Source organism: Heliangelus exortis, chromosome Z, assembly GCF_036169615.1.
Source record: "Heliangelus exortis chromosome Z, bHelExo1.hap1, whole genome shotgun sequence".
In the NCBI taxonomy this organism is placed as follows: Eukaryota; Metazoa; Chordata; class Aves; order Apodiformes; family Trochilidae; genus Heliangelus; species Heliangelus exortis.
Window position 1 is genome coordinate 66,494,251 of NC_092454.1, and position 27,497 is coordinate 66,521,747.

The 27,497-nt window shown below is 37.1% G+C and overlaps 1 protein-coding gene across 2 annotated transcripts in view; it reads left to right on the top strand.

The window, feature by feature from the left end:
• The window catches only part of MSH3 (mutS homolog 3), a 109,298-nt gene that overhangs the window by 41,482 nt on the left and 40,319 nt on the right, over positions 1-27,497 (top strand). For both annotated transcript variants that reach the window (XM_071731343.1, XM_071731342.1), the window contains 5 exons: positions 636-745; positions 11,680-11,812; positions 19,928-20,115; positions 23,107-23,275; positions 26,670-26,734. In XM_071731343.1, coding sequence (XP_071587444.1) covers positions 636-745; positions 11,680-11,812; positions 19,928-20,115; positions 23,107-23,275; positions 26,670-26,734 — 665 coding nt within the window. The remainder of the gene's footprint in view (positions 1-635; positions 746-11,679; positions 11,813-19,927; positions 20,116-23,106; positions 23,276-26,669; positions 26,735-27,497) is intronic.

Here is a 27,497-nt window from a genome sequence, read left to right on the forward strand (position 1 = left end):
TTTTTAATAAATGCTGAAATCTTCACAGCTGTTTGACATACTGTTCCTAGTGAAGTTTGTTAAGTTACAGAATCAACAGAATTGTCATGATTGGAAAAGACTTCCAAGATCATTGCATCCAACCATCAAAAACTTCCCACATGCTCCCACCCCCCCAAAAAAAACCAAGCCAAAACCCCTCAGGTCTCACCATGCTGAGCAGAGCATGCCCTGAAATGCCTCATCTACACAGTTTTTAAATACTTCCAGGGATGGTGACTCCACTACCTCCCTGGGCAGCCTGTTACAGAACCTTTCTATTCTCAGTAAAAAAATTCTTCTTAGAATCTGGTCTAAAACTTCTCTGGTGCAACTTCAGGCCATTTCCTTTAGTGCTACCATTATTTAATTAAGAGGAGGCCAGCAGCCATCTCGGTAATTTTCCTAAAAATATTTTCTGGCTAAAGGAAAAACATACTTAAGTATCTTATGACTGGTAGAGGTACTTTATGTAAGGCATTATTGATGAATAAGATCAGTAAATGAACATACATAGCTTAAAGCCTAAATGGAATGTTGAAGTAGTGTGGTGAAGGGTGAAGAGCCTTTCACTGGTAGTTCACTTGAAAGTAATTGTGCTCTTTTTATAATTTTAGACTGATAAGAAAACAAAAGGAAGCCTGCTCTGGGTCTTGGATCATACTAAAACTTCCTTTGGACGTCGGAGATTGAAGAAATGGGTAACTCAGCCCCTCATGAAATCCAGGTGACGTACAGTTCCTTATCCTGGGCTAAATTTGTATTTTAAAATTATGATGACCCATGTATTTATTTCTCCTGAGGACTTGAGATCCACAGTAGAGTTTACACAGGAAATTATGTGATTGTAACTGTGGGGTTCTATATAGGTTTCAAAAAAGTTATACCACTCCTAGTAGTTCAGAGGAGTAGGTTTCAAGCAAGTTAGAAATTTCTATGCAGAATTCAGATTTGGGTATCATTCTAATTCATTGTTCTTTTTCAGACAGAGGATGAGGTCTGACTGCTACTGGAGGATGTATTAATTATGTTATTAATTAATGTTTGATGTCTTTCTTGCTTCAAAAGTATTTGTGTTCTTAATGTATTTCATTTGTTCTAAAGTAGCTGTGGATGTTTCTGTTATCCCTGTATACAGTATATTGCATATGAAAGCACTTATTAGTTATGAAATGTGTTGGTTGTTTGGTCACTCTTCTAGTTTTAATTATTCTTAATGCTTTTTTTAAAATTAATTCTTAATGCTTTAGAAATGCTTTGGTTTGTGATACAATCATGCTTGGTTTTATTAGTTTCTGTCTTGAAATAGACTCCATCTTTTTTTATTTCTCTTTGCAGGCTTTATTGAAGTGTTGTACTCGAATATATAGTGAATAACAGTAATGAGTCCTTGGAATGTTTGTTGCCTACATTTTTGATCTATTCATTTAATGTTTGCTGCATATTGTCAATGCAGAGCTTTCTGTATTGTCACTTTATTCACCTCAGCTGTAGCATACAAAAAGTCCTTTTGGTTTGGTTGTCTAAAATAACTTTCCCCTGTGTTTTATTTTTGTAAATGTATTAAAGGGTTTTAATATTTTAACAGTTGTAACAGTTTTAAGTAGTGAGACATACCAACCTTTTAGCATGTTGCTTTTGTTAGTAATTTACAAATATTTTCACAGAAGCAGTTTTTTCTCTTGACCAATACTTAATATGTTAAAGCACTGTGCTTCTCAGTAATCAGTGCTTATGTTTCATATTAGCCATTTTGTAAGGATTTTTTCTCAGTAGTGTAAGAAAAGCACATAAGTATTTTCTCTCCTATTTTGTTAACTTAGAGAAATTTTTAATTTGTGGGAGCCATACTAGCTAGACTATTTCAAGCTGCAATTTCTGGCAGGGATTTAATAAGTTGACTTAATTATACTTTTTTTTTTAATTCTTCAGATTAGAGCTTTTATGCATCTTGCCCAGTTTAAAAATGGGTTTGATGTAACCATAATAAATAGCATTAGACTTTATGGGATTTTATTGTGTCCATGGTGTTCACCTTAAACGTGTAGAGATAGAATTTCTGGGCCTCTTTACAGGAATAAATTGAAATAATTTTATTTCTTGTCCTGCCCTTGAGACATTGACCTGTGGGGAATCGTTTGTGAAGTTGTCAGCGGGGGGAGCCAGAGCACAGGCTCTGCTCTGGTGTGGTGACAGCTCTGAGGCTGAGGACCTGGCACCAAGTCCCTCTAAACCCTGTTGTTCCCAGCCGACTGGGTAGGAGAGGCAGCAGGTGAAATAATAAACAGATTCCCAGACACAGAGGATCGATAGAAAACTTCTTGGCTTGTCTGAGGACTTCAGACCTTTTTTCTTAACCAGTAAGCTTAGCTTTAATTCTTCTTTGCCTCACTGCAGAACCAGCTTTGCAAGTTTGAAGTTTTGTTTTCTACTCTTTCTCCTCTGCTCTTTGCTACTTGTAGGATTGATACTTCTAGAGATTGCTACTTCTGTTTCGGTCTTGGTTCTCAATATGGAAGGAAGTCCTATGGTCAGGGATGACAGTGCTTCTCAGTTTAAGCTTTACGAGAGCTACTTTGTTTCTGTGTATTTCTCCCTTTCTACCGGGCTCTAAATTGCACTTTCATGTACTTAGGACATCAGACATTCAGCGGGATTGTTTCCAATAATGCACACAGATGCAGTTAGTGAACATGCTGTGATTGTCATTCACCAGTGCTTCCCAGAGTGAAACTTTCAGAGGAAGTGAGATTTGTGTACTGCATCTTTTCAAGTCAGTGGGTAGGTGCTCTTACCTTTGTATATCAGAAAGTGAGAGGATGTAATTACTTGGGATTATGACTAAATTGCCAGTGGAGAAACCATACCTTATATTGAATGAAAGCAGAATGTGTACAGGCAGCTCATTTAGGCAAAATTGAAGATACCTATTAGATCATTGTCAATGTAATACATGTAGAGATCTCCTTTAAACAATAGGCATGAGTGATTTGGGGTGAAAAGTCTTCACCAAGGAAGGTGTAATATGTATACAAAGATGACACAAGAATATGAGTTACTGAGGACTGAGCTTTCAGGCAGAATCAGGGATGTCATTGTTTTTTGTAGGAGTTTTGTCTTTGTATATTACAGAGGTGTTGGCTCACCTTGCCTGTCTTGCCTCTGAAGTGTAAAGTCCATCGATTGTGTTTCTTGCCTAGCTAATTTAAATGGAGTGGAAAGAAAAGGAAATAGAAAGCTGAGTTAGTTGAAACGTTTTTGTTTCATTGAATGAAATGTGCTGTTTCCCTGTTGGGCAATGGAGTTTCAGCAGGAAGAGAAGCAGAGCTGTGTATCATCATACTCCACAGCAAAAGGGCTAAGGACTGGGAGTCAGGATGCAGTGTTGTAACACAGTGTGATCTTCAGGTATTTGTATGTATGCAACATTTAAAAATAATTTATTTCCTAATGCAAAATTAATCTTGGAACCCCTGAAGCTTTTCTGAAACAGTCATTTTTTTTTTTTAATAGCTACAGGAAGAGGAGAAAGATAAGTGTAACATAGGCCTGGTTAAGCAAATCTGGATATGGTTTGCATCTTTCTTGTTTTGTTGTATCTTATGGCTATGTTGTCCTATGGTGATGGCATAAAAAAATAATTAAAGTTTTTGCCCTGCATGTGGACAATCCAAGCTTCTGATAAGCTAGACTGATAAGCTGGCTTCAGCTCTGCAAAGTGAGTCTTTTGTTGTTTCTGTGTTATATGCATGATAACTCCATCCCATCACCAGCTTTGGATTTTCCTTTCCTCTTCCCCAACTGTTTAGACTGGCTCCAAGCTATAGCAGTGCTGCAAACCCAGTTTGGAGTCTGAACAGAATGGACAACTGTGGAACAAATAGTGCATCCCTTTCCTCGTTGAGTATTAAGCTGTGTCTCTAGCTTAATCCGATGTTCTTGAACAATTTGTGGGAATTTTTTTTCATCAAGACAGAACAAACACCTTCCTCATCCGTGTCAAGCTTGGTTGGAACTGCAAAACTGAAAAAGGCAGATTGAATTGCACAATTATATGGAGGTTTATTATTTCCATTTTAGATAAGGCTGTAAAACTAACAAAACTGTGACTAGGTGCCTTAAGTAGAACTTGAAATAAATGATAGATGTATCATACTGAACAATTTGTATCCATTGCAGGGGAATATGTGTAGAGTTTCATTCCTGTGCAGAGACCTCTGTGGCCCATATAGGAATCATTGCATAGGAGAGGGTTTTTTTCTTCCTAATATATTACTAGAGAGGTAAAGTATCTTTTAAACATCAGTGGGTGGACATCAATTGTCATTTATAGTAATTTAGCCAAAGGGGAGGTAGAGACTTTGCTATCTTAAGTGGAAGATAGCCTGGAAAATGATAGTGGTGTTTGCCTTTGTTGCCAAAGTGCTTAATTAAAGTGTCTAGTGCAAAATTTTAAAAGCTTAGATGTCAGAGGTGAATGGCTGGAAGTGACAAAATGTTTGTTGTGTGTGTGATATGAACATAGTAGATTGCACAATGATGTCTCTCTCTTTGGGGTGATATCTCCTGTTCTTTGAGGGTGTTTTAAGTAGCTTAAACAGACTGAGCGAAGTACATAAATTGTGCTCTTTGACATTCTGTTGACTTCATTTTTTAGTAGGTTATGTGTGATGTGCTGACACTCATGTAATGAGGTTAGTGGTAAGATTATGGAGAGCAGGGGGCCCTAAGCATAAAGTTCAGAAGTCATGCCAACTTCCAGCATGGAAAGTTTGCTCAGGGCTTTTGGGTGAGTAAGCTATGTCAGTTTGGGAAGAAAACCCAATCCTCTCACCCACATGTGTGTCTGTTCTGGTGTGCTTCAAGCCACAAAATGTACTTAATGTTCTGGAGTAAATGTGGAGGGAAAATTAAAAGCCTGTAACATACGTAGCATGCCATGAGAAGGGAGTGGACATCAAACGTTTCAGGAGTGTTTTAGGCCTCTGCTGTAACAGCCAGCTTGTGGGATTAAGAGGGCAATGCCCACCCCACCTGGAGGCCCATGGTCCCTCTCCTTTCTTTCTCTGAAGATGCTGAGCCTGTTGCAAGGTGCAGCCAGCACGAGCTTCTGTGTTTCCTCAGTGCACTGCAGTGTCCAGCACCCTGCTGGTATCTCTGGTGCCATCATCGTGGAATAAGACTGGAGACAGAGAAGTCTCTCTTAATTCTTCCAGGCTATTAGTAGAGGTCTAGATTCATAGAATGAATTAGTGAAAAAGTATTCTAAACAAGATCAAATACGTGGCAATTACTTTGGTATGACACCAAGGGGTATCAGTTTATTTGGGTGCCACAAGGAGTGTCAGTGTATCAAACACTGTTTGATGTGTGTATCTCAAGGACAGAGAAAAATTTTATGTATTTATAGAGTTACCAAGAATATTTAAACCTTAGCTTTGCAGGCTAGACAAACCAATTTTTAATTACTTCTCAAAAGCAGGATTTCCATTTACCCCTGTGATTCTTGTCTTTGTTTTGCCCCATTTTGCCCAGTTCTGGAGATGATGGTTTTATTGATGCTGAATCAAAGCCCCACAGGATAGTACTAATAATTTCAATTAGTCAGAATATAATTTGCCTACAAGAGCATAGAATGACTGTAGATTTATCAAATTAAGAACTGCATAATTCAGAACTTCAATCAGTTTCTTATTTACCACAAAAGAAGAGAAAGGGTATAAATTGCTATTACTAATGCAGTGTGACTTTTATTTGGAGATGTACTTTACAACTGGGAAGAAGAGGGTTTCTTTATAGTGATGTTGGCAATGGCATGTCTTTCCTTATATAAAACCAGCTTGTTCTAAATCCTCTCACTTTCAATGCATTGAGTACTGTTTTATTACTTCAATACACACAGTACAGTCCTAAAGGTATTTAAAGTTTGACTTTGTCCATGGTGCCATAAGTATGAGATATGTGCTGTAAGAAACAACCTACCTAAAAGTCTGTGAAGAAACAAATCTTAATTCAAAGGTAATCTGGTTGCCTTTTGATACCATCATCATCCAGAGTAGAATCAGAAGCTTCTTATGCAGCACTGGTTTAGGAATAAAATCCATCCATCCTACAGTAGAATTTCATGTACTAAATTTTCCTCTTCAAAATAAAGTTTTTATAGCATCAGCACCAATATAAAATGCACAAATGCAGGTTACAGCATATGCCTGAGATCTCAAAATTGATGTAATCAAGAAAAAAACTGAATCATCATCACATGTATTCATTCATTTTTGCTAGCTGTGTTTTGCTAGCATCAAATGCTGTGTCTAACTCCTTACAAATGTAGTAATCAGGCATTTATTCTTGTTGGCTAAAGCAGCTAATGGTTCCCCTTTTTGGCTCAAATAGCTGAAATGTATTGTGTGTGAAAATAAACAAAAGTGCTTGATTACCATTTGTGTATTTTATACATTCTTTTAACAGATGTGATGACAAAGTTTATGGTACTTCTATATTGGTGTTAAGTATTTGAGATGCATTCAGGAGGAATATTGTCTTCTCATGGCTGCCTGTTTATTTAGGGGAAGATTGGACCACTCTGGAGGCGTATGAGACATTAGGACTTTTGACAGTAAATTACCCAAATTACTCCATTTCTTCTGCATATAGAAAAATAAGTGAACAGGTCCAGAAGGATGTTAATTTTTTTTTTTTTTTTAAATTTTGTTTTAGGTTTCATTTAAATTTCACCATGGTAATTAGCATACAACTACTTGTTTGTACTTTTCCATTCTTGCTAATGCTTAAAATTACAGCAGTCACAGCACAATTTAACAGTTCAAGATTTATGCCATGAAGTTAGCCAGATTCTAACTTAGCCACTTAAGTTAAAAAGCCATTGATAGACTGGTCCTCTGCTTGCTTGTTACACAGTGGTAATTCTCCCATAGCACTGAGTTTTGATGGCAGTAATTGCTGCTTATGCAGGAGGGTGTTCTAAAGTAGAAAACCATGTGGCCTTTAGCTTGATCAACTTCTATAAAGTCTTTGTGTGAACTGTGTTGTGGAGAAAGATCAAGAAAAATGTGTGAGACAAAATACCAATCAACAGAATTCAGAAAAGCATTTACCTTCTCTGGTCTTTGGAAGTAGCCAGTGTCAGGAGGGTGTGAGGAGAGCTGGGTAATGTTATCTCCCCAGAACACTCTCCCAGTCTCAATTTGCAGTTCAGGGACTTGCTCTGTCACAATTGCTACCCATGTGTATCATGCATTTTCCTAACGTTTAAGTAATAAATTTTCATTCTTTGAAATGCTGTAGTTAGGCAGGAGGTTGGTAATCTTTTATCTAGACACTGTAGTTCAGGGAAAGCAACATTTGTTGTTTCATACTCTTTATTATATTTTTTTTCAGGTGTGGAGTCCATGTGACTGGAAGTTTTACATATTGTTGTGATCTCCTTACACATTCAGTAACATTAATTTAGATTTTATTTATTCACTGTACTTGAGCTATGTCCTTCCCATGATATCATACCTTGTGCATTTATCATGTTAGGAGATTTCTCATAAACTTGTATTTATTTATCTTGTATGAGAACAAAACCTTATATGACTGAAAACGTTCTGCTCTTCTTACATAGCAGTTATGTTATCAATTTCATGCTTCTTTAAATGTGATGGTATCACATCTATAAATGTTAGATTTGCTTCACTTTACAAGAGAGCAGCAGATATATTAGCACACTAGCAAACAGTAAAACAGTGATTAGATTAGTAAGATGTTCAGCAATTGCTTCAGTCAAGTGCATTCATGTCTGCAGCCTCTGCTTTGTCAAAATAATTTAGGTCAGGATTCAAATATTTCCCCTATTTTAATTTTCTATACAGCTCACCTATCTGGCCACAGAATACAGTGGAGTATTTATTTTAATTTCAAGTTTTTTAAAGTTACTACAATAATAGTTAGATTTTGTTGTGTTTAAATATGTTGCAAAGTGATTTTAGTGTTGTATTAATGATGCTGTTCTTAGAGAATACAGTAGCAGCAAAGGGATTGCTTTTAGTCAGCTGACTTAGGTTACATTATTTCACAGCAGATTGCTTGGAAAATTGGATAGATCTCGGATTGTTGACACAATTTATACAGATGTAGAAGAACAGGCTATTGCACCTGGAGAATTAAGTAGTAGCCAGTTCATAAAATGAGAGACAGTTTCTTAGCATTAGTTGTTGTGTTTCTTTGTATAATGCTAGGTTCAAATTTTTTTTCTAGTGATGGAAATTTTCTCCAGATCATGCAGTTTGGAACTGTACATCAAATATATTGAATAACTGTGCAGTGCAGAACAAGTGTCTTTTGAGGTGGTTTAACAGATGTATAGTATAATGTATTTGGGCTCAACAAAATATTTTTTTATTTTAAGTATAAATATTTAAAGTTTAAAACTACACTTTGAAATTACACCTCTGGCTATTTTCTATAATTTCTTTTCTCTTGCCTTGCTTCCTGCTACATGTGTAGGTTTTCATAGTTATTCACTGTACTTTCTGGTTTTTGAAATAGGAATCCCAGTACGTTATGTTTACAGGTGGAAAAAATGGGTCATTTAATACTGGATGGTGTTTTCCTGACTCTTTCTTATTTGTGGGATTAAAGGAGAAAAACTCTGTGGATGCTTAGTTTTAGATTACTGGAGCTGCAGTAACATAGCCATATGTGAGGGTTATTAAAGTGCAGCTTAAGCTTTGAAGGGAGGAGATTTTTTAATATCTACATATATTTTACATATTACTGTTTGTTTTCAGTTGGCCATATAGATACAATTGTGATATTTAAATTGTCAGTCTTCTGGAACACAATCCTGCTTCTTACACATGATTTTTATAGTATAAATACAGATTGTTTTCTTTTTTAGGGTACCTGTGTTTATAATTTAACAGTTCAGTACTCTGGCAAGCAGAGTGTTCCAGTGTCTCAAGTAAATTAAATAATTCTCCATGAAAATGCAATTGTGGCTGATGAATTTCACTGTAACCATTTTCTAGCTTCAAAGCTGCGTACTTGGGGTGTTTTATTACTTTGTCGCTGATATTAACAGTTCTTAATTTCCTTTCCATTATCCATCTGTAGTTTAGAGTGCCTCACTAATTGATGTTCAAAGCTTAAATCTCTGCTGTCTTGAATGTGCTCTGTGGATGCCAACAGCTTGCTCTTTGGTTATTTGGTTGCATAACATTTAGTAACCCTGCCAGTCTACACCAGCTACGTGCTTGTGCCTCTTAAGGATTGGATTTAGAGCTCAAATGTGTTCTGTGCTGAAAAAAGCCATCGTAGGTCTGACAGTACCTGCTCCCTGCTACTGTTGCTTGCAGATTGCCTGCCAGCCCCGGGAGTGACAGAAATGTGTAATTTTGTGTCTTTGGCATTGCTGGAGGAGCGGAGTGGGGGTGAGGAAGAGGAAGGTATTCTTGTGTCCTGCAATAGGGCTGTTAAGCAGGGTCTATGAAGTCTTACATTTCTGCTTTCCTCAGGGCTGTGAAAAAAAAAATAAAACAGCAGTCCTTTAGGACAGTGGAATATTTTAGGTCTTGTGGTATGATCAGAGAGTCTGTTGTCCACTTCAGGGGCAACAGGGGATTCACAAGATGACAGCAGAGAGCAATTCCTACAGTGACTGTGGAAGAGTGCTCTGGGTAGATGGTGGCACGAGGGGCAGTGCCCTGGTGTTGCACAGCAAGGCTGCTCTGGGAAAGAACATGTGTCATTCATGGCAGGGGAAGGGATGGTTTTGCTGTTTCAGTATAAAGCAGTATGTCACTGAAAAGTCCTGGTACTTAAATGCTGTTAGGTTTATCTGTATCCAAGTGCTCATCCAGTCATGAAGTTCTCACTTTCACATACTGTGTTGTAAGTTTCAAAGACTGTAATATTTAGCTGTCTTCAGGGCCAGAGACCTCTGACTGCCAATCTGTTGTAACCTCTGCAACCTGTGGAGCTCCACAGTTCTGTTGGTTTCCTTATTAACAGTTGTTAGCAGCTGCAGTGGAAAGTGACATGGCACTTGTGCAAGGAGAGGCATGAGCAAGGCAGGCATTCTTCCCCAGAGTCTTACATTTTAATTGCATCCTTTTTATTCCTCTGTGCTGGCTGAGCTCTAACTATCTCTCTTGTTCATGAGAAGAGATGTGTGTTGGGCTGTTTTTGCCTGGCACACACTTGGCTGGCATGCTAAGTATTGCTATCAAAACACTGCTTTCTTCTTACCCTGCAAGGGTGGACAGACTTACTCACAGCAGCATGGGGATTTTTGAAATTTCTTGTCTCGGGAAGGGAATGTTGTGATAAGGCTTAGATGTCATTCTGGTAGAAAACACAAGGATCTTTTAAAAAAGTCACTGGGATGTCTCAGGACGTAGTGTTTCAGATTCAGCCTTCCCTGCCAGAAACTTTCTGAATGCTGACTAGAGCTTTCCTGTGTGCTGGTACCAGCAGTGTGCCCAGCAGCACATCAGTGGGGTCTCTAGGGAGGCATATGGTCTGCAGCAGATGTTCTGGTTGGGAAATCTCAGCAAATCTGAGCACAGCTTTTGCCTGGTTGCTCTATTTTGTAGTGCATACAGTTACATCTGAGATAAAGTCTGGATATGGAGGAGCAGCATCGAGAGGAGTCATACTGCTCAGCTTTGACACATCTCTTGCACTGCAGTGTTACAGTGGGCTCACCACCTTCCACTCTCTTTCATTGGACTTGCATTCACTAAAAATGCTTTAGTTCATTTGCTCCCAAAGATAAATTCCTAACTTGTGTGTTTTGGATGCACCCATGTACCTCTCAGTCTTTTCCTGAGAGAGCAGTATTGAGGCAATGTGGTTGTACAAAAAGCAAAAATGGAGTTTACCTTAGCTCTGCAATCTACAGCCAATTTGTGGATATATTGGAAGCTGTAGCAGTGCCATTAGCAGGAGTGTAAATTGAGGTGAGCCTTGACAGGAGGTTGTCCATTTTAAAGCCCTTTTCTGACATTGGCTTTGTAGAATATGATTGCAAGGAAGGTGTAAATAACTGTAGAACTGCCTCTTAACACATAAAAAGTGTTTCTTCACTGATTGCCTTAAGTCGTGAAATATGGAGATAAATTTTACAGGTTTTAGAAAAAAAAGGAAGCCAAAATCCTAATATGGTTCTGATTCATGTAATTACTAATTGCTGGTCTGGATCAAAAGCAGGGAGGCAAAATGGCAACCAGTATTTATACCCTGTTGGACAAATGTTTGTTACAGAGAGTTCAAATGTAAACTTCCTCTGCCCTTCCTGCAGGTACTTGTCTGTAAGTTTAGGGTTTGATATTCAGGATCCAGTGTTGCTCAGAATTTGTAGCACTAGAAGACCATGAAAACCTGGGCACTGAAATGTGTGTTTGGTTGTTTTGAGCATACTGATGGGATAATGAGCTTATATCTAGGATCTTGCCTGCATTTTAAATTAAAGCCCAAGATCCTCCACATTTTGTAATTCTTTTACTTAAGTACTCATGAGAATGTGCCTTAACCAAAGTTTAAAAAAAAACCTCAACAAAGTCAAATGAAAGTAAATAAAAAAGATCACTAGCTATATGCCTTCCTCTCAGAGAAACTCGAGTTTTATTTATTGATCTTGTGACTATTCTTTTACAGTGAAATAAACGCCCGGCTTGATGCTGTATCTGAAATTCTACTGTCAGAATCCAGTGTGTTTGGTCAGATTCAAAATCTTCTTTGTAAGCTGCCAGATATAGAGAGAGGCCTCTGCAGTGTTTTTCACAAAAAGGTATACTCATAATTACCCTAATTTACTGTTTGCTATTTGGAGTAATTCTGTCTTAATGTACTTCCATAGTTTTTGCATGTTTGTTTAAAACCATTTTCTTCTTTAGCAAGAATGAGGCCAGCATAATGAAGGGATGCAAGTTTATAAAAATTGTTTTTGCCTTATGTTAGAGTATTCCTGTATTTGCTATCATTGATATGCTAATAGAAGAGATGTCTGAGTAGGGTTTTAGAATACATACATTGTATTGCTAATGCTAACAAGAAAAGCATCTGTGATACCCATGATTTTGTGGCTGAATTCAGTGACATAACATTGCATTTTGTGTGCTTATCCAAAATAACACTTGCAACTGAAACCATTTGGCTGTTCAAATGAATGTTAACTTGTTTATAAATTGTGTAATTTGGATCTCACTTGCATATTTTAATAAGAATTACTTGTAATGAGACACTGACAATTCTTAGTTGAAGCAGATTAATGTGCTAATAGCACCTGTGCAGTACTTCATGTTCTTTTACTTCATAGTTATATTTAGAGGTTTTGACAGTTTGTTTAAGATAAAGGAATAGGTGGGTGGAAAGAGACCGAAGCTGTAATTTCTTTGGATGGTACAGAACAAAGATTTCCTTTCTCTGAAAATCTGAAACCCAGTTATGCTGCAATTTTAAAGCCCTTATGTATGTAGTGTTAGGAGCACAGAAATATTGAGTATTTCACTGAATGGGTACAGAGGTCCAGCCCATCAGTAGCGAAGGTTATGTAACAAGGAAGTATGCACCAACTTCCTATCCTCTGAATAGTACTCTATCCACATGCTACAATTGTTCTTTAAAAATAACAAAGATAATTCAGTTTTTAATGGTTTAACTAATTTCACATTGAGAGTTAGGTAGTAAAGTTTGTAGGGGTATAGGGGTAGATGTGTTTTTCACAAGATCCTGGCAATCCTCTCCACTGCTACCTTTTTTTTTTTTTTTTTTTTTTTGTACTTTTCTGTATCTGCTTCTTAGGTGTCCCTTCCTGTTATAGGGCTGCTTTAGGTGGAACCATTCAGAGGCCCTGCTTTTTAGTGTGGTTTTATGAATGAGGGGACAATGTAGTTTCTCTTAACAACAGCCACTGTAGTATGAAGATATGCATTTAGTGAATCAGATGTTGGAAAGAAGTTGCAAGAGAGAACTGCTCCAGCAGAATACTTAAGAAGGAAAGATACAAGCACACACTTTTCCTTTGATGGATTAGCTTCCCTTGGTAAAAATCTTGTTTGTCATCCATTGCAGAACTCTGTGGAGGATGCCCAGAGCACTGAATGTCTTCAGGGCTTTGAGGAGATGACCATGTCTCTGGAAGATAATCTGATTTGAATAAAGAATCAGAGGCAGACTCTGGGAAACAGATTCTGCCATCTAGACAGACAGTGAATGTGGAGGCTGAAGAAGGGATCTTGCAGGGCAGATACATATTCAAGAATATAGTTTAGCTGATTCCTATGAGTATTTTTTTTTCAAATAGTCAGTAAACAGTACCATTTCAGTTCCCACTAGGAGCCTTTCCAGTTCTGCTAGTTCCAGATGTCCATCTCCCATGTGCTGAAAATTTCATTCTGCAATTTCATTCTCACTGAGGGTCTGTGAGTAGAACACTTTGATGTCTTGACTAAAGGACTGTGCTGTAACACCAGCTTGTTAGTTCAGTCAGCTGCAGGTGAATATGACAAATATTTTATCCTTTCAGGCCCTTTAGACACCAGTATTTGGTCAAGTGCTTTTTGCAAAGGAAAACCTCTGAAGTATACAGAGGTGATTGGCTTCTCTCTGTCATTCCAAACAGTTTTCATTCAGATGGGCCACTGTGGAGCTTTTATTGTACAAGGTACTTTGCACCAGTAACCTCTAAGAGGAGACAGAAAACTCCCAAAACCTAGGGGAAAAAAATGCTGTGGTTTGGAACTGACTTTGCAAACCAAAGCATCCTTATGATAGTTCTTTTTTAAAAAATTATTTTTCGTAAGTCTTTTAATGATTTCTACATTAAAAGTGGCAGATTTTAGCTGAACTCTTCACAAGCTCCCATTACCTGAAACCAGGAAAAAACCATTGCTGATCTGCACCTAGGTATGAACAATTTAGAATTAACAGAACTCTAGTAGTGGGAGTTAGGTATTGCCTTGGACGTTGTATTACCAGTTCCAAGTTTGCTCCCAGCCTGGAAAAGTAGTATGGGAAGGGTTAAAGAGACAAGACCGATGTTACTATTGCTGTGGAGAGTGGAATTAATACAAGTACTGGTTGTTCTTCTCAGTTCCTGCATCTCTAGAACCTGACATCTTGCCAGGCACAAACACTGTCAACATCAGAATGGCTTCTTTGTGCCTTCATGGCAAGAGAAGGATTGCTGGAGGTGAACTGAAAAGAGGCGTTGGCTCAGACACCCGCAAAATAACAGAGCAAAATTCAGGCCGTTTCTTTTTTGTTATCTGCACCTCATGACAGTGGGAAATATGAATGGCAGGACCCTACTTTTTGGTCTCATTTGAACTGATGACTGCTTAGTTTCGCTTTGGAGTGTACAGAATGGCAAGAGAGCAGTCAAAGACCTGTGCTTGAGAAGGTCTGAAAACCAGTAGAGTGTAAACATGCCCTCAGTCCTTCTAGAAATATGTCCTACAGGGCCATCCTGATGCTGCTTGCTGTTTTCAGACAGTGTGTTTCAGAAGATAAATATTTATACAGGTTTGTTCTGTAAATGTTTATCTTATTTGTACCCTTTGCTCAATAAACATGTTTTGACTAAAGTGGAAATCACCAAAAGTTGACAGGAATCATGATAACAAATAGTCACTGAATTTACAGAACACATTAAAGTGAAGCTGTTTTGACTCAACTCCTATACAAAGAGTGAACTCAGTAGTCAAACCTTGCCAGAGTTTGCAGTAAAATGTCATTGCAGTTCTGTTCCCAACTTCATCCATAGGCTGTTCCCCATTAGGAGTTACTGCAATTAGCTGCAGTTGAGGAAACCCGTTCAGTTCTGAATTGGTCTTCAAAACTTGGTGCCTGCTTACCAGGCTAAGGCTGCTACAAAGGGGATATTTGCTCCTTTGGTGTCTGCAGTGTCCTGGTGGGATTTCCCATGCAGTTTTCAAGTGGATGCTTCACTCTCTTGCTCAGACTCCTCAGAGGAGAAGGGTGCTGCTCAGCTCAGTGCTAGTTGTTTAAAATCTGTTACATAAGCTTATCAACCAGAATAACGATGAAAATGTGGCTTTCTTTGTGAGGTATGTTTGGTACTTCATTGAAGATTTTTCAGAGGACTCAGAGAAAAATGTTGTGTTTCTGATTCTGAGCTCTATGCCTTTTATATATGCTTAGGAAATTAGTTACTGTTTGTGTAGAATGTTTAAATAAATTCTCCCTATAGTTTGATGTACTGTTGACTTCAGATAACATATTTTTATTTTTTACAGTTTTTATTCTCTGATAAAAGTATGCACATCTTGGGTATAGTATACTTTTAAACTTATAAAGAATTTGCATCACAGATATTTTTAGATTTGCAATGCTAAGTGCTGATTTGAGCAAATTATTTCCTGTTAAGATGATTAATATAAATAGTGGGGAAAAGGGGGCATAGTAACCTTAAAATTAAATACCTCATTTTTCCTAAGCCAAAATAGTATGCTTACTAAACTAAAAGGCAGTTATTACTGTTTGAAAGGAGTGATAAATGTATGCTGCATCTCCTATGTTATAGATTTGAAATCCTTTTAACTTGGCATAGTCAGTGGCTGTCAGCTGGGGGTCTCTGTGGCTGCCTTTTAGATCTGTTGGAAACGATGTCACTAATGCAAACAAAGCTGAAATTGCTTTCAGTGTTGTTAAAAGGCTGTTAGACCTGGCATACTGCTGTGCATCTTTTGTACATTCTTCACAGTGGCAGCCATAGTATTTCCAGTACATTTTGATAAGCTGATGGTTGAAACTATTGTTCGGCATCACTGTAAACTCTGAGGTTATTTATCAGGTGCCAGAGAAGCTGTAGCTATCTCTGACAGCATTTCAAAGTTAGACTTAAAAAAATGTCAATGAGTAAGCCTGTGAATGCAAGTAATCCTGCTTTATGTAAACCATTCTTACTCTGTTTTAAAAGCTCCTAACTTATAAGAAATTTATATACCTTTTTTTAAAGTTACCTATGAAATAAATGAAATCAGTCCCACTTTAATGAAGCCAAACTAACTGGAGATATTTTTGTGTGTCTGTTCCAAATTATTTGTTTAATTAGTAAATAATTTCTGCAACAGAACCATCAAAATTTAGATGCAAAGTCCCACAGTGTTAATGAAACCAAGCCAGAGGAAACAGTAATACTTTGTATAAGCACAAAAGGGGTATGCTCACCCTTCTTTTTGGGAATGTTGTGTTTAACAAAGTTATTTCCAGTAAATCTCTCTGAATTTCCCATTCTCCAAAGGTACTGTAGACTGTAGTTCACAGTAGAATCAAATAGGTTTTAACTTACTAGATGATTATTCCAGTGTGTAGGCCATCAGAGCTGCTGTGAGAAGCTTCAGCATGTGCAGTAAGCCATCTTATGAGGATTCTCATTATAAGGTTCAGGATTGTTTATTGTGTCTTTTGTAGTCCACCAAGCTTGTGTTTTCTTTTTTTTCCCTACTGACTCTTTCATAAGTGCCACTGCTTCCTGCCCTTATTGAAGCATCACCTTCACCAGCCTCACCAACTCTGTTGCAGGACACCTTCAACAGGTGTTCTTACCTATGCTCAAAATCTTTTCCCCATCTCACTCTCATATAGATAGGGAATTAATTAAGTCTCTATTTGGTTTCTTTTTTTTAAACAGTAATTTAACAGCAAACCAAACAAACACCACCTGCTCAACTTATGTATTTCTTACCGTACATATTTGCTCATTTTTCTTTTCTGGACACTGTTCTATGAATCACTTCTTTCTGCCAGGAACCTACTTTGTAATTTTGTGGCAGGGCTTCAGCCTTTGCCTCCCTGAGTACATTTTGTAGTCAAGGGAAGTCTTGCAGATTTTTATTCTTTATCTCCATCAAGGCTGATGCGTCAGATGACTGACGTACTCAGTCATATTATGTATTTTACTTTGAGTGTAAGCTTGGATGTATCATTTGTTTAGTTTTTCAGACCTTCTCTGTGTGCTTTGAATTCAAATGCTATTGACAGAATTACTGCTTGATTATTTTCTTTTATTTTGCTGTCAGGGCATGAATAGGATAAATTTCAGATTATTAGAAAGATGTTGATAAGTTGCAGGAAGTGCAGGGGAGAATTAAAATCTTCCTGAGATTGAATAATGAATTGTCTATGAAGGAAGATGAAAAGATTATAGTTTGACTAAATTTATGATTAAAGGAGAACAGAAGGTTTTAGAGATAATTGAAAGGTGTTTACAAAAAAAAAAAAAAAAAAAAAGGGAGTTGAATTAGTGTAATACAAAAAAGTAAAACTAGAGTTACTGGAATTAATGTAATGGAAGGGAAATTTATGCTATCAGATGAAACTATTACATGATGATACTTACTGTTTCATGGATTATCTTCTGAAATGAAGTGGTAGGAACATAGTTTCTTGGAATATAAGCACCCGGGAGCAAACAAAAAATATTCTTATAGAAAAACTTGTTTGCAGGGAAACCACTTAATGGGGCTTTTCTATCCCTAATTTTCAGGTATCTGACACAAAGGTGAAATTAAGTTTTCCAGAAACACTGAGAATCTAACCTCTGTAGACTTCCTGAATGTCACAAAATACCATGGCTGAATTGCATGTTCCTTTAATCAAGTATCTACAAACCTTGCCTGTTTTGGTATGACAAGTTCAGTTCTTCAGCACAAAGTCATGCTTCAGGTTAGCTGGAGATTAGCTGACAGATACTGACTTTATGGCTACTGCAATTACATTTATGTGCTCATGACTGAATACCTTTTAAATGGCTGGCAATTATTGTTGGATTTTGGTTTAATATTGACTTTCTGATAGAGCAAATCAGTGAACCAAGCTGTTAACTGTGTAAATTATTTTTTAAATTATTGCCAGTCACTTAAAAATTCCAGTGTCTGTAGTAGATTGCCAAGGCTGTAGGCTTATACTTATTCTGTGCTTATTCTGCATGGACACATGTACTCTGCATGTCACACAGTAGTGACATGTATTTAATGAGAAGAGGGCTAAGACTGTAGCTGGAGCTTATCTTAACTTATTTTTTGTATTTTTCAGATGGTTGCATTCAGGTGGTCTTCAGAACTGGGTAGTAGGCATTACAAAGCAAACTTACTTTAGGTTTTACATATATGAGGAGGAAGAGGAATGTTCCCTTCCATCCTCACATTTCTGTTAGTATTTGCTTCCATGTTTTGGTACAGTTGTGAGAAATAACTATAGTGTAATAGATGAGAGAGTTGTCTTAGTTCTTGCATAAGGATGTGGGAAGGAAACAGAAGCAAAAGTTGACCTATGGGGAGAAGGGATCACAAAATAAAAATGTAGATATGTTTTATGAAACAGTGATTCACTGATGCCTACATATTCTGTAGTCAGTCTTGTGCTGATCACCACAAAATACTGACCAGCAATTAAATTCTAGACTGTATGTTGCCTGCATAGGAGAGAGAAAGTATGTAGGGAGAGAAGGATGCAGCAAATGTGGCATACAAAGAATATTATAATAGAAGCATTCAGTATATCCTATCCACTTCCTTGCATCCTCAAGTGAGAAAATTAGCTGTTTTTTTCAGTGTTGCCAGTTGATCCATGGGAGAAGCTCAGAAAGATGAAGAAGAAATGTTTCTTCAGAGTAGTAAAATATGAAAAAATGTTAGCATAATGATTTATGGACTTTTTTTGAAACTTCTGAAATGAAAATATTCAGGAATGCCACTGAATTCATCTGGGTTTGAAGGCATCAAGTATCTCATAGGACCAGGTGTCCATTTGGTATGCAAATATATAGGAGGGGTATGAGTACCTTAGGTAACTGAGCACTGAGTGGGATGACTGACTGGGGGGAGATGAGGAGTGTGGCAGGAGGTAGATTGTTTTGTTAGAGTTCTTAACTGTTTGCAGTCCTGACCCTGACCACTTATTCTTGGAAATGAGCTAAACATAACAGACCATGCTGAGGCTGAGGAGTGTCTAGGATCTAACAGTAAAATATTTAAGAATCAGAGGCATCAGAGGTAACGTTAATGGGAAAAAAAAGGAAAGAGAGATTGGTTTCTCTTTTACAAGTCTCTGCTTCTGGTGAGGAGCTGCTTGACACAGTACATATCATGAAACTAGCTCTGAAAGTCATCTGTGCTACTGACTCCAATCTGGGAGATTCCCTAGTGATATCTAGGCTAGCTGCCTGAAAGACAGAAAAATCTCTTTCATGACTCTTCAGTTAAGAAGCTCTTCAGTTAAGCTGCAGTCTTTGAAAAACAAAGACTGGGTTAGTGTGTTCTGTCTTCTCGTCCCATAGACCTGGGAGTAACCAGCCAGAGCATGAAGGTGGCAATGGCTGCAAACACAAGTTTTCTCTTTCTGGCTGGCTATTTTTTTTTCTTTTTGGTTGGTTGGGGTTTTTTTTGCAGTTTTTTTCTGGTAGTGTTTGGTTTTGGTTTTGATGGTTTGTTTTTTTTTTTTCCCCAGTGTGTGTTTTTCCATAGTTACCCTCTCTTTGCTTGATCATGTCTTTCCTAAGCACCTAATGCCAAAATAGCCTGGAAATTCACATAAATGCAGAAACCCATATGGACAAGTTGTGGGACTCATGATATCCCTCAACCTGCTTTTTTTCTGCTTCCACTACTTGCTCATTTTTCTGCTATTTCTCTACTGCATATGTGCTACATATCTCCATCCAGTGACAGGAATAATCAGCTCTTGACTGGTTCCTAAGGACAATAGTAAAAAAAAAAATCATTTATTAATCAAGTGTTAACCTTGTGAATGTGATAAAAGTGTTCAGTTTTGTTACAGTCGGCATTTTGTCTCAGTTTCAAAATGCAAAAAACCCTGTAATATTTAATGATTTAATTTAATTTAATCATTGTAATGATTTAGACATTCCTTCCCTTCTCAGTGCTCAACCCAAGAGTTTTTCTTGATAGTAAGCACCCTATCTCGTCTGGACTTGGAAATTCAAGCTCTTGTTCCAGTCATACATTCTCATGTGAAAACTCATCTACTGAAAAGTGCACTGTTGGAAATCCCAGAACTTCTGTCCCCAGTGAAACATTATTTAAAGATCCTTAATGAAGAAGCAGCTAAGTAAGTAAACAGATGCATCTTCTGTGCCTCGTAGGCTTTCTGACTAAGTGTATTCAGTTCTGTGAATTATGTGTCTTGTTTTGCTACACCTTGGCTGTATATTTTTGTTTTATATTAATATATGTACAGGTTGCTTATAGTTACAGCAAAGGTTGTGATTTCTACAGGTTGTTTTTTTTTAAGTGAAGTAAGTGAGCAAGGATTTTGCAGAGTGTGTACTTGCCTTAGGCTGGATAATTTTTTGAAAGCTTTTCGTCTGTTTTGGGGAGTTAATTTAGAGCAAAGAATGTTTGCCTGTGTTATTTTGTTGAACAAAACCTTTTAAATTATTTTTATAAACAGAGAAGCTATTCCTTTTGAAAAGAAACTTGAGCTTTATCACAGTGGCTGATCTGCAGTCAGGAATATGCTGTTTACTGTTTTTGTGAAAATTCATCAAACCTTTGAGTAGATCTCATGGATGACAGAAAACATTAAGTTTAATAGCTCTGAATATTCTACATAGTCCATGTGATTTGTATCCCCTCAGAACATTTCTAGGGTTGATACCCTGTTGATGCACTCCCTAGAAAGAATAACTAAGAGGTAGGGTGAAAGTAAGGAGGGTATCTCCCCATTTTGGCTTAGTTTTGTCTGTTGTTGGTCCAAGAAAAAAATGGTAGAAAAATTATGAAGATGCTAACTTGCACTGAATATGCATTTTAAGGCAGAGTGATTTTAAATAAAGTTTTTTACTGATCATTCTGAAGAACTGCTACCTCCCTTGTTAGCCCTATATCCTAGTTTTAACCATTAGAAGAAGAAAGCAGGAGGTGTAAGATGCAGAATAATAAAGTAAGAGCATGAATTCAGTAAGGGAAGGATGTGTAAAAACGTCTCAGGTGACAGGTTTTAGGAGTAATACCTTGTGACCAGTAAAGTCACTTTCTTTCAGAAAAAAAGCAGTATAAAATCTTATAAAAGATGTTCTGTCATGGTGCTAGGCACTGAGACAGAATGGCTTTCATGGCCAGGCTTTCTGAGCACTTGCTTTTGCAGGTTTTTGACCTCCTTTCAGTGTAGTTATTCTTGACACAGCATGTTGAGAGGACATTCTGAACACAAAATGAGTGTCACCCAAATCAAAGTCCTTGCTACAAGCAATTTTCATTTAACTTTGAACATTTCCTTATGTGTAATATTATGAGATGTGTTTGACTGTGGTATATCTAGAAATTCTTTGATGAAGGATATAAGTTAATGTGTAGTTACGTTGGGGCACCATATCTTGATCATTTACTCTCTAAACGCAATAAAAATAAACATCCAATTATTTTTAAAATTTCAGTTGTCTTTATCCAGATGAGATTTAAAATTAAAGAAACTTAAGAATTAAAGCCCAGAGCTTGATTTACTTCTGAATTAGGGACATATGCAAGGTATATAAATTTAGAGTTGGGAAAGGTAGAAACACTTGCTATACTATGTCATATGTTACTTTTGTTATGGGGAATGAAACCCTGTATAGTTTTTCAAAAGTATCCCTCCGGGGAAGTTCAAGATTTTGGGTTTTATCTTTTTCTTTTTAATCTGTCAACTTTTAAATTTTTGATAGGCATCACATAGCAGTGATGGTCTTCACATTCAGGTGCTGGCTACTAGTGATCATTTTCCATTTCATTCCCATAGAAACAGGTTGAATAAGCACAAAATAATTTCTAAAAATTAGTATTGTATTTTAAAACGGCATTTTTACTGTCACTTGTATAATGACTATATAATCCATTTAATGTAAAATCAAAACCCATCTTTGTGTTACTTGTCTGGCCAGTGGCTCTAGTTGTAATTTCTTTCCCAAGCAAAGGGAAGCAAGGGGAATTTCTTTCCCAAAGCAAAGGGACATTGGAATAGGTAGAATATTAGACTTTTTATTACTTCTGTGTTTTATTACTTTCAGTTTGCTAATTACTTGGTCTCCAAATATTAGATTTCATGGTAATTATGTAATTAACCGGTGCAGTTTTATACTTGCTCTAAAATGCAAATGTAGATTCCAATTAACTTAGAGCTGGTTGCACTACTTTTTATTGTTTGCCTGATACTTATTAGGATAAGTTAAATTTTTGTTAATTTTTATGACAGTCATATTTTCAATAGCTTGTTGGTCTTCCCAATTTTAAACATTTGAATGGCATTGTCTTTTTCAGGTTTCAGTCTTGAGCTCAGGTAGTACAGGTGAAACAATTCTTTCATTCTGTGACAACGAGAATAGAAAAAAGTATTGCTGAGCATTTATTAAAAAATACTCAGGTTAATCTTTTTTTAAGAAAAGGCAGGAGTTATTCTGAAAAACAACTGATGACATTCTGCTTTGATGAAGGCTTTGTGGGAGGGATTTTTCTTTGCAATCTTCATTAAGGTCTGCCCGAATTTGTCCAAATTCTAAATGTGCCAAAAGTCTTTGTTCATATTATGCAGAAATTAAATAGAGCTTCACACTTCATCGTGGTAAAGAAGTTGTTGGCACTGGGGGTGCTCCAGGTTTGGGCAGCAATTGCGTTCCACAATTACAAATTGAGACAGAAGGGAATGATCTTTCTGGTAATTTCTTTTTTTGCTTTGCTTGATGGTGGAAGAACTGACAGAAAGCTGCAGGATGCACATTTAGAGATGGCAAGAAACCCAAGTCAGCAGGGTTTGGTATAGAAGAATGAGCATAATGGGAGTAGAAAGGAAGAGGAATAGACTGGATTTGAATGCATTGGGCGTGGGGGTATCTTGGTGTAGCCTCTTAGAGTTTGTATACAAAGTGCATTGTTTCTGTAGTGTGAATGTAGTTTTGGCTAAATATGCTGTACAATAACAAATTAACATAAAAGCTTTATTTCTGGGGAATAAAGGGACTGTTAAAAAAAAATGAGACTAACAGATAAAAATACAGACACAGCTCTTGGAATCAGGGAATATATGTTTGGTTTTAACATTATTTTTTCTTACACTTCTTATGGATAGGACTGGAGATAAAACACAGTTGTTCAAGGATCTCACAGACTTCCCTGTCATCAGAAAGAAAAAGGAAGAGATCCTGGATGTGCTTTCTAAAATCCAACTGCATCTGCTGGTCATTCGTAAGCAGATTAAGAATCCTTCTGCAGAGTATGTTACAGTTTCTGGTCACGAGGTAATATGGTATCTATTATGTATGACTATTGTATGTATGATCTATTATATACCCTTACTTGTCTAGAAAATAGCTTGAAAGTTAGATTTAACTAGAAATCTTTTCGTTTGTTATGATGCTTTATAAGGTCATTTCTATATAATCTTTTGTACAGCTTTGGAGAACAGCTTTGTGACAGTGTCACTTTTTTTTTGGTTAAGTCAGTTCCTTTAGTGATGTAAATAACAAAAACACATTAGTGCAGTTGGGTTTGCTTTAGTAGTGCTTTGCTTTTCTGTATATGTAAAGACACTGGCATACTTCCAAGGTTAATTATGTGGCTATTAACTGCTGAAATATTCTCAGAGAACCAGGAAGCAAAGCATTAGGTTAATTTGAAGAATGGTGAAATGATTTGTCAGTACTGATTAATCCTGTAATTTGAAAGATTGGAGGGAAGAGGAACAGTACAAAAGAATGATAACATTATTTTAAATCTTAAAAATCATGGTTGTGGATTGGAGCTTTTTTTTCCTAGATGCTGTGCAAGTGTGGGCAGGCCGTGCTCCAGAAAACAGAGAAGTTCAGTGCAAAAAGAAAGAGATGACAGATTGTGCCAGATTTGTGGGTGAACTTAAAGGAGCAGTGAGATAGCACTGTGCAGCATTGTCCTTTAAGAACTGAGACTAGGAAGGCTGGGGAAAACTCCACAGAAAATTGGAAAGAGAAAGGAGTTAGGAAACTGAGTAGGGATTGGGAGTAAAAGAGATGAACCTGAGGACAGGGAGGGAAGGGACTGGAAGCAGCCCACTGTCGCATCAAGGACCTAGAAAGCCAAGAAAGACCCAGGAGACAGAGACAGGCAATGCTGTGAGAATGTGAAAACAGATGAATTAGAGAGTGCAGCATTTAATAAATACCTCAGGTGAATCTTTTTTTTTTTTTTTTTTTTATGGTAAATTTGAGAAAAGGAAACATGGATAGCATTGAGTCAGCTATCAGCATGGATGCTGAAGTCTAAGAGGAAATGTGGAAGAGTGTACTTGAGTATTGTGTGAGAGCAGCCAGGATTTGAAAGGTTTCTCTCAGAGAGGCTGGTTTAAGAGGTGGATGATATCCTGTGTGTGGAGGAGAGAATTGATCAAAGGAGAGCATCTGAGGATGTAGTGAGATGCAAACTGGAGAGGAGAGTTTTTCAGAGCCACCAGTCACTACACACACATTTAAATGAGAAGGCCTTTATAGCAGAGGATGGCCCAGAAACCATTGCACACAAAGAGATCTATCTTAGTAAATTCAAGAGAAGAGCTGCAGAGGTTACTGATGTCCATTATGTAATTACATCTGATACAGGTGTTTCAGAGACCTCAAAAGAGGCAGTAGAGGAAAGGTTAGAGAAGATGCTCAGTGACAAAAGGAAAGACACTAAATGGAAGGAATGGAAAAGAAATTGTATGGGAAGGGCAGGGCCTGGGCATAACAAGAGTCGCTTTGAGGTGAGCTATTTCTCTCTCAGATCTGTGCATGACATTTTTTCTTATGTCATTTTAGTATTTTAATAGATGTAGTATGCAAACACTTATTCGATAGTTCCGGAAGAGAGAGAATCTACCAGGAAACCTTTTCTGTATGTCTCCTCACTGTGAATAACTGTTCAAGGAACAAGCCTTGGAAAGAGAAAGCAAAAACACACCAAACAAAAAAACAAACAAAACCAAAACCAAAGCGACCCCCAAACCTATGATTATGACTACCTGGTCTGATTTTCATTCAAACTGAATTAACTTACAATTGTTAAGTTTCTGTTAGAGTTCTGATGAAGATCCAGTTGACACATACCTTTTCCATAGTACAAGGTTACACCCAGGTAATCTTTTGTTTCCATAATGTGCATTAAACAGGACAGAAAGATGTCCAGATAGCTATAGCATTGCTGTTTCTTTCAGGCAGGATTTAGGGAGAAATTGCTGTATCTGGCAAATGCTTTCTGCCAGCATGGTATAAGCAGTGCTTTGGGTCCAGTTTATTTAGTACTGCACTTATTTATCTAATAAGGCTAAGAATTAAAGGATGAAAAGCAAATGCTTTTATTGTTTGGAAAAAGATTGCGACCTCTTTGCTTGTTTCTCTCACCACACAAACAAACCAGCCAATTGAACTGGGTGCTTTAATTTATGCTGTCTGGAGCTCAGTTAGTGATCCAGGATAGACACAAACTTGGTGTTACCTTCTGTCATCTCTTTGTAAACACAGTGTCTTTAATTGCTTTGAGATTAACTTCAGAAAAATGGTAATACCAGCACATCAACAGTGCCACTGGTGGCAGCGCAGTTGGCTCAGTTTTAAATCTTTGCAGATCTCTGCTTCAAACCATTTTTAGTCTTTCTGTCTTGTGGATATTATGCAGTTTAAGAATTTCTCCATTGCCAAATATCTTCAAGATGTCTTAGGTAAATTAAGAACTAGTGCACTATGTCCTTACTAATGTCTTGTGCTTGTGTTAGGATTATTTTTCTTGTTTGTCCTTGAAGGTGCTTGCTGTCTGTTCTGGGGAGGTGTGGAAAGTTTAATCAAAATCATACTAACTGTAATGAAAAAGCTTTCTCAGAGTCTTGTGATTTTCATAGAGATAATCAGATTCTGGGTTAGTCTATTCTTTCCTAGAAATTAATTTTCTAGCTGAATTCTTTTATTTGGCAAGGCCTCAGTTCTTTCACATCTAGGACTGTAAGCTAGTGTTATAAAGATAATTGACATAAATCCTATAAAATACTGCAATAAATACATTGTGTAAAATCCACTACACTGAGACTCTTGCTATTACTGTTGGTTTCTTCCCTGTTTCTTCCCTTCTGACTCCAACTTGTTACAAACTTGAAGCAGATACAGAGGTAGCATTTGAGATTTTGAGCTCTTGTCTGTGAAATCTTGTAGGTAACTGTGGCTCAGTATCAATCACTGATCCTTAGGCATGAGGGCACATCTTGCTGATAAGGAGTAGCCTCAGTACAGTTGGTATTAGTATGTAGAGTCCATCTAAATGCTGAATTCTCTACAAGACCTTGTCAAGATCAGGTAAGCAAGACTCACTAGCTTTTAGTCTGGTTTTGGCCTGGTAAGGGGGAGGTGAAGAGCTCACGTTAGTAGATGGAGGAATAGAAGTGCAGAGGTGGGGCAACAAGATGGTAGAGCACAGTAACAGATGAGATTAGAAGTTGCTCTTTCTGCAAAAAAAAAAAGTGTGTGTGTGTCATAACTGTCACTTGTGAGGAGAAAAATAACATTAGCTTTTGGTCTGCTCAGGCTCTTCAGGCTGAATATGGTTTTTCTGTGATGCATGCAGATTTCTTGATAAGTTATTATTATAGTATTCCTAAATTCCCATGATGTTTAAAACTACATTTGTTTGTTTTAGTTTATGATAGAGGTCAAGAATTCCCATAAATCATCTGTACCATCTGATTGGGTTATGATTAGCAGGTATGTATAATGTCCTTGAAATTGCTGTTGTAATATATAAGTAAAAAGGGTATTTCACTGCTGCAATTGATCATGTTCATAGTCTCATTGCTTCTTGTGTTTATCTGTGGTTCTTTTCTTAAACTGAAAACCATCTAACCAAAAATATTATGATAACTTATTGCCATAATAAGTTTTGTTTAAAAAAACCAAACCCAAAAAACTGGAGGTCTTAAAAGGCTTGTATTTTCATGATAGATCCTTTTCATGATAGATCCTTAGTGCACTGTATTACTTGTTTAATCTTTCAAAGTATATGTACTGGTATCAAAATTATGGTCTTGATTTAGTTGTGCCTGTAGTTTGCAAATATGAATCTTTCATAACATTTTTGGTCTTATTTATTCTGAAAGGTAAAGGTAGATACAGCAAATCTGTGCATCTCAGTTAACCTGGCTTCTTTAAAATGCAATTTTACTATTTATGCAGACAAGCTTTGCTTGATTTTTTACTTTGCCCTGGGTTAGCAGGGCATAGTATATGCATACTTTAGGCATAAATAGATAATACTTTGGGATACTTTTTTCCAGTAAGTGAAACTGAAATGGAATGAATCTAGTTGCTGTTTCTTTTTTTTTTTTCTTTTCAGTAATTTACTTTATTATTTGAAGAGGTTGAGTACCTTAAGGTTACAATGTGTGAGCACAGACATCTCCCACCACAAATATGCATAATGAAGATGAAATCTCCAGTGATATTCTATTCACTATGCAAGAATTCAGTA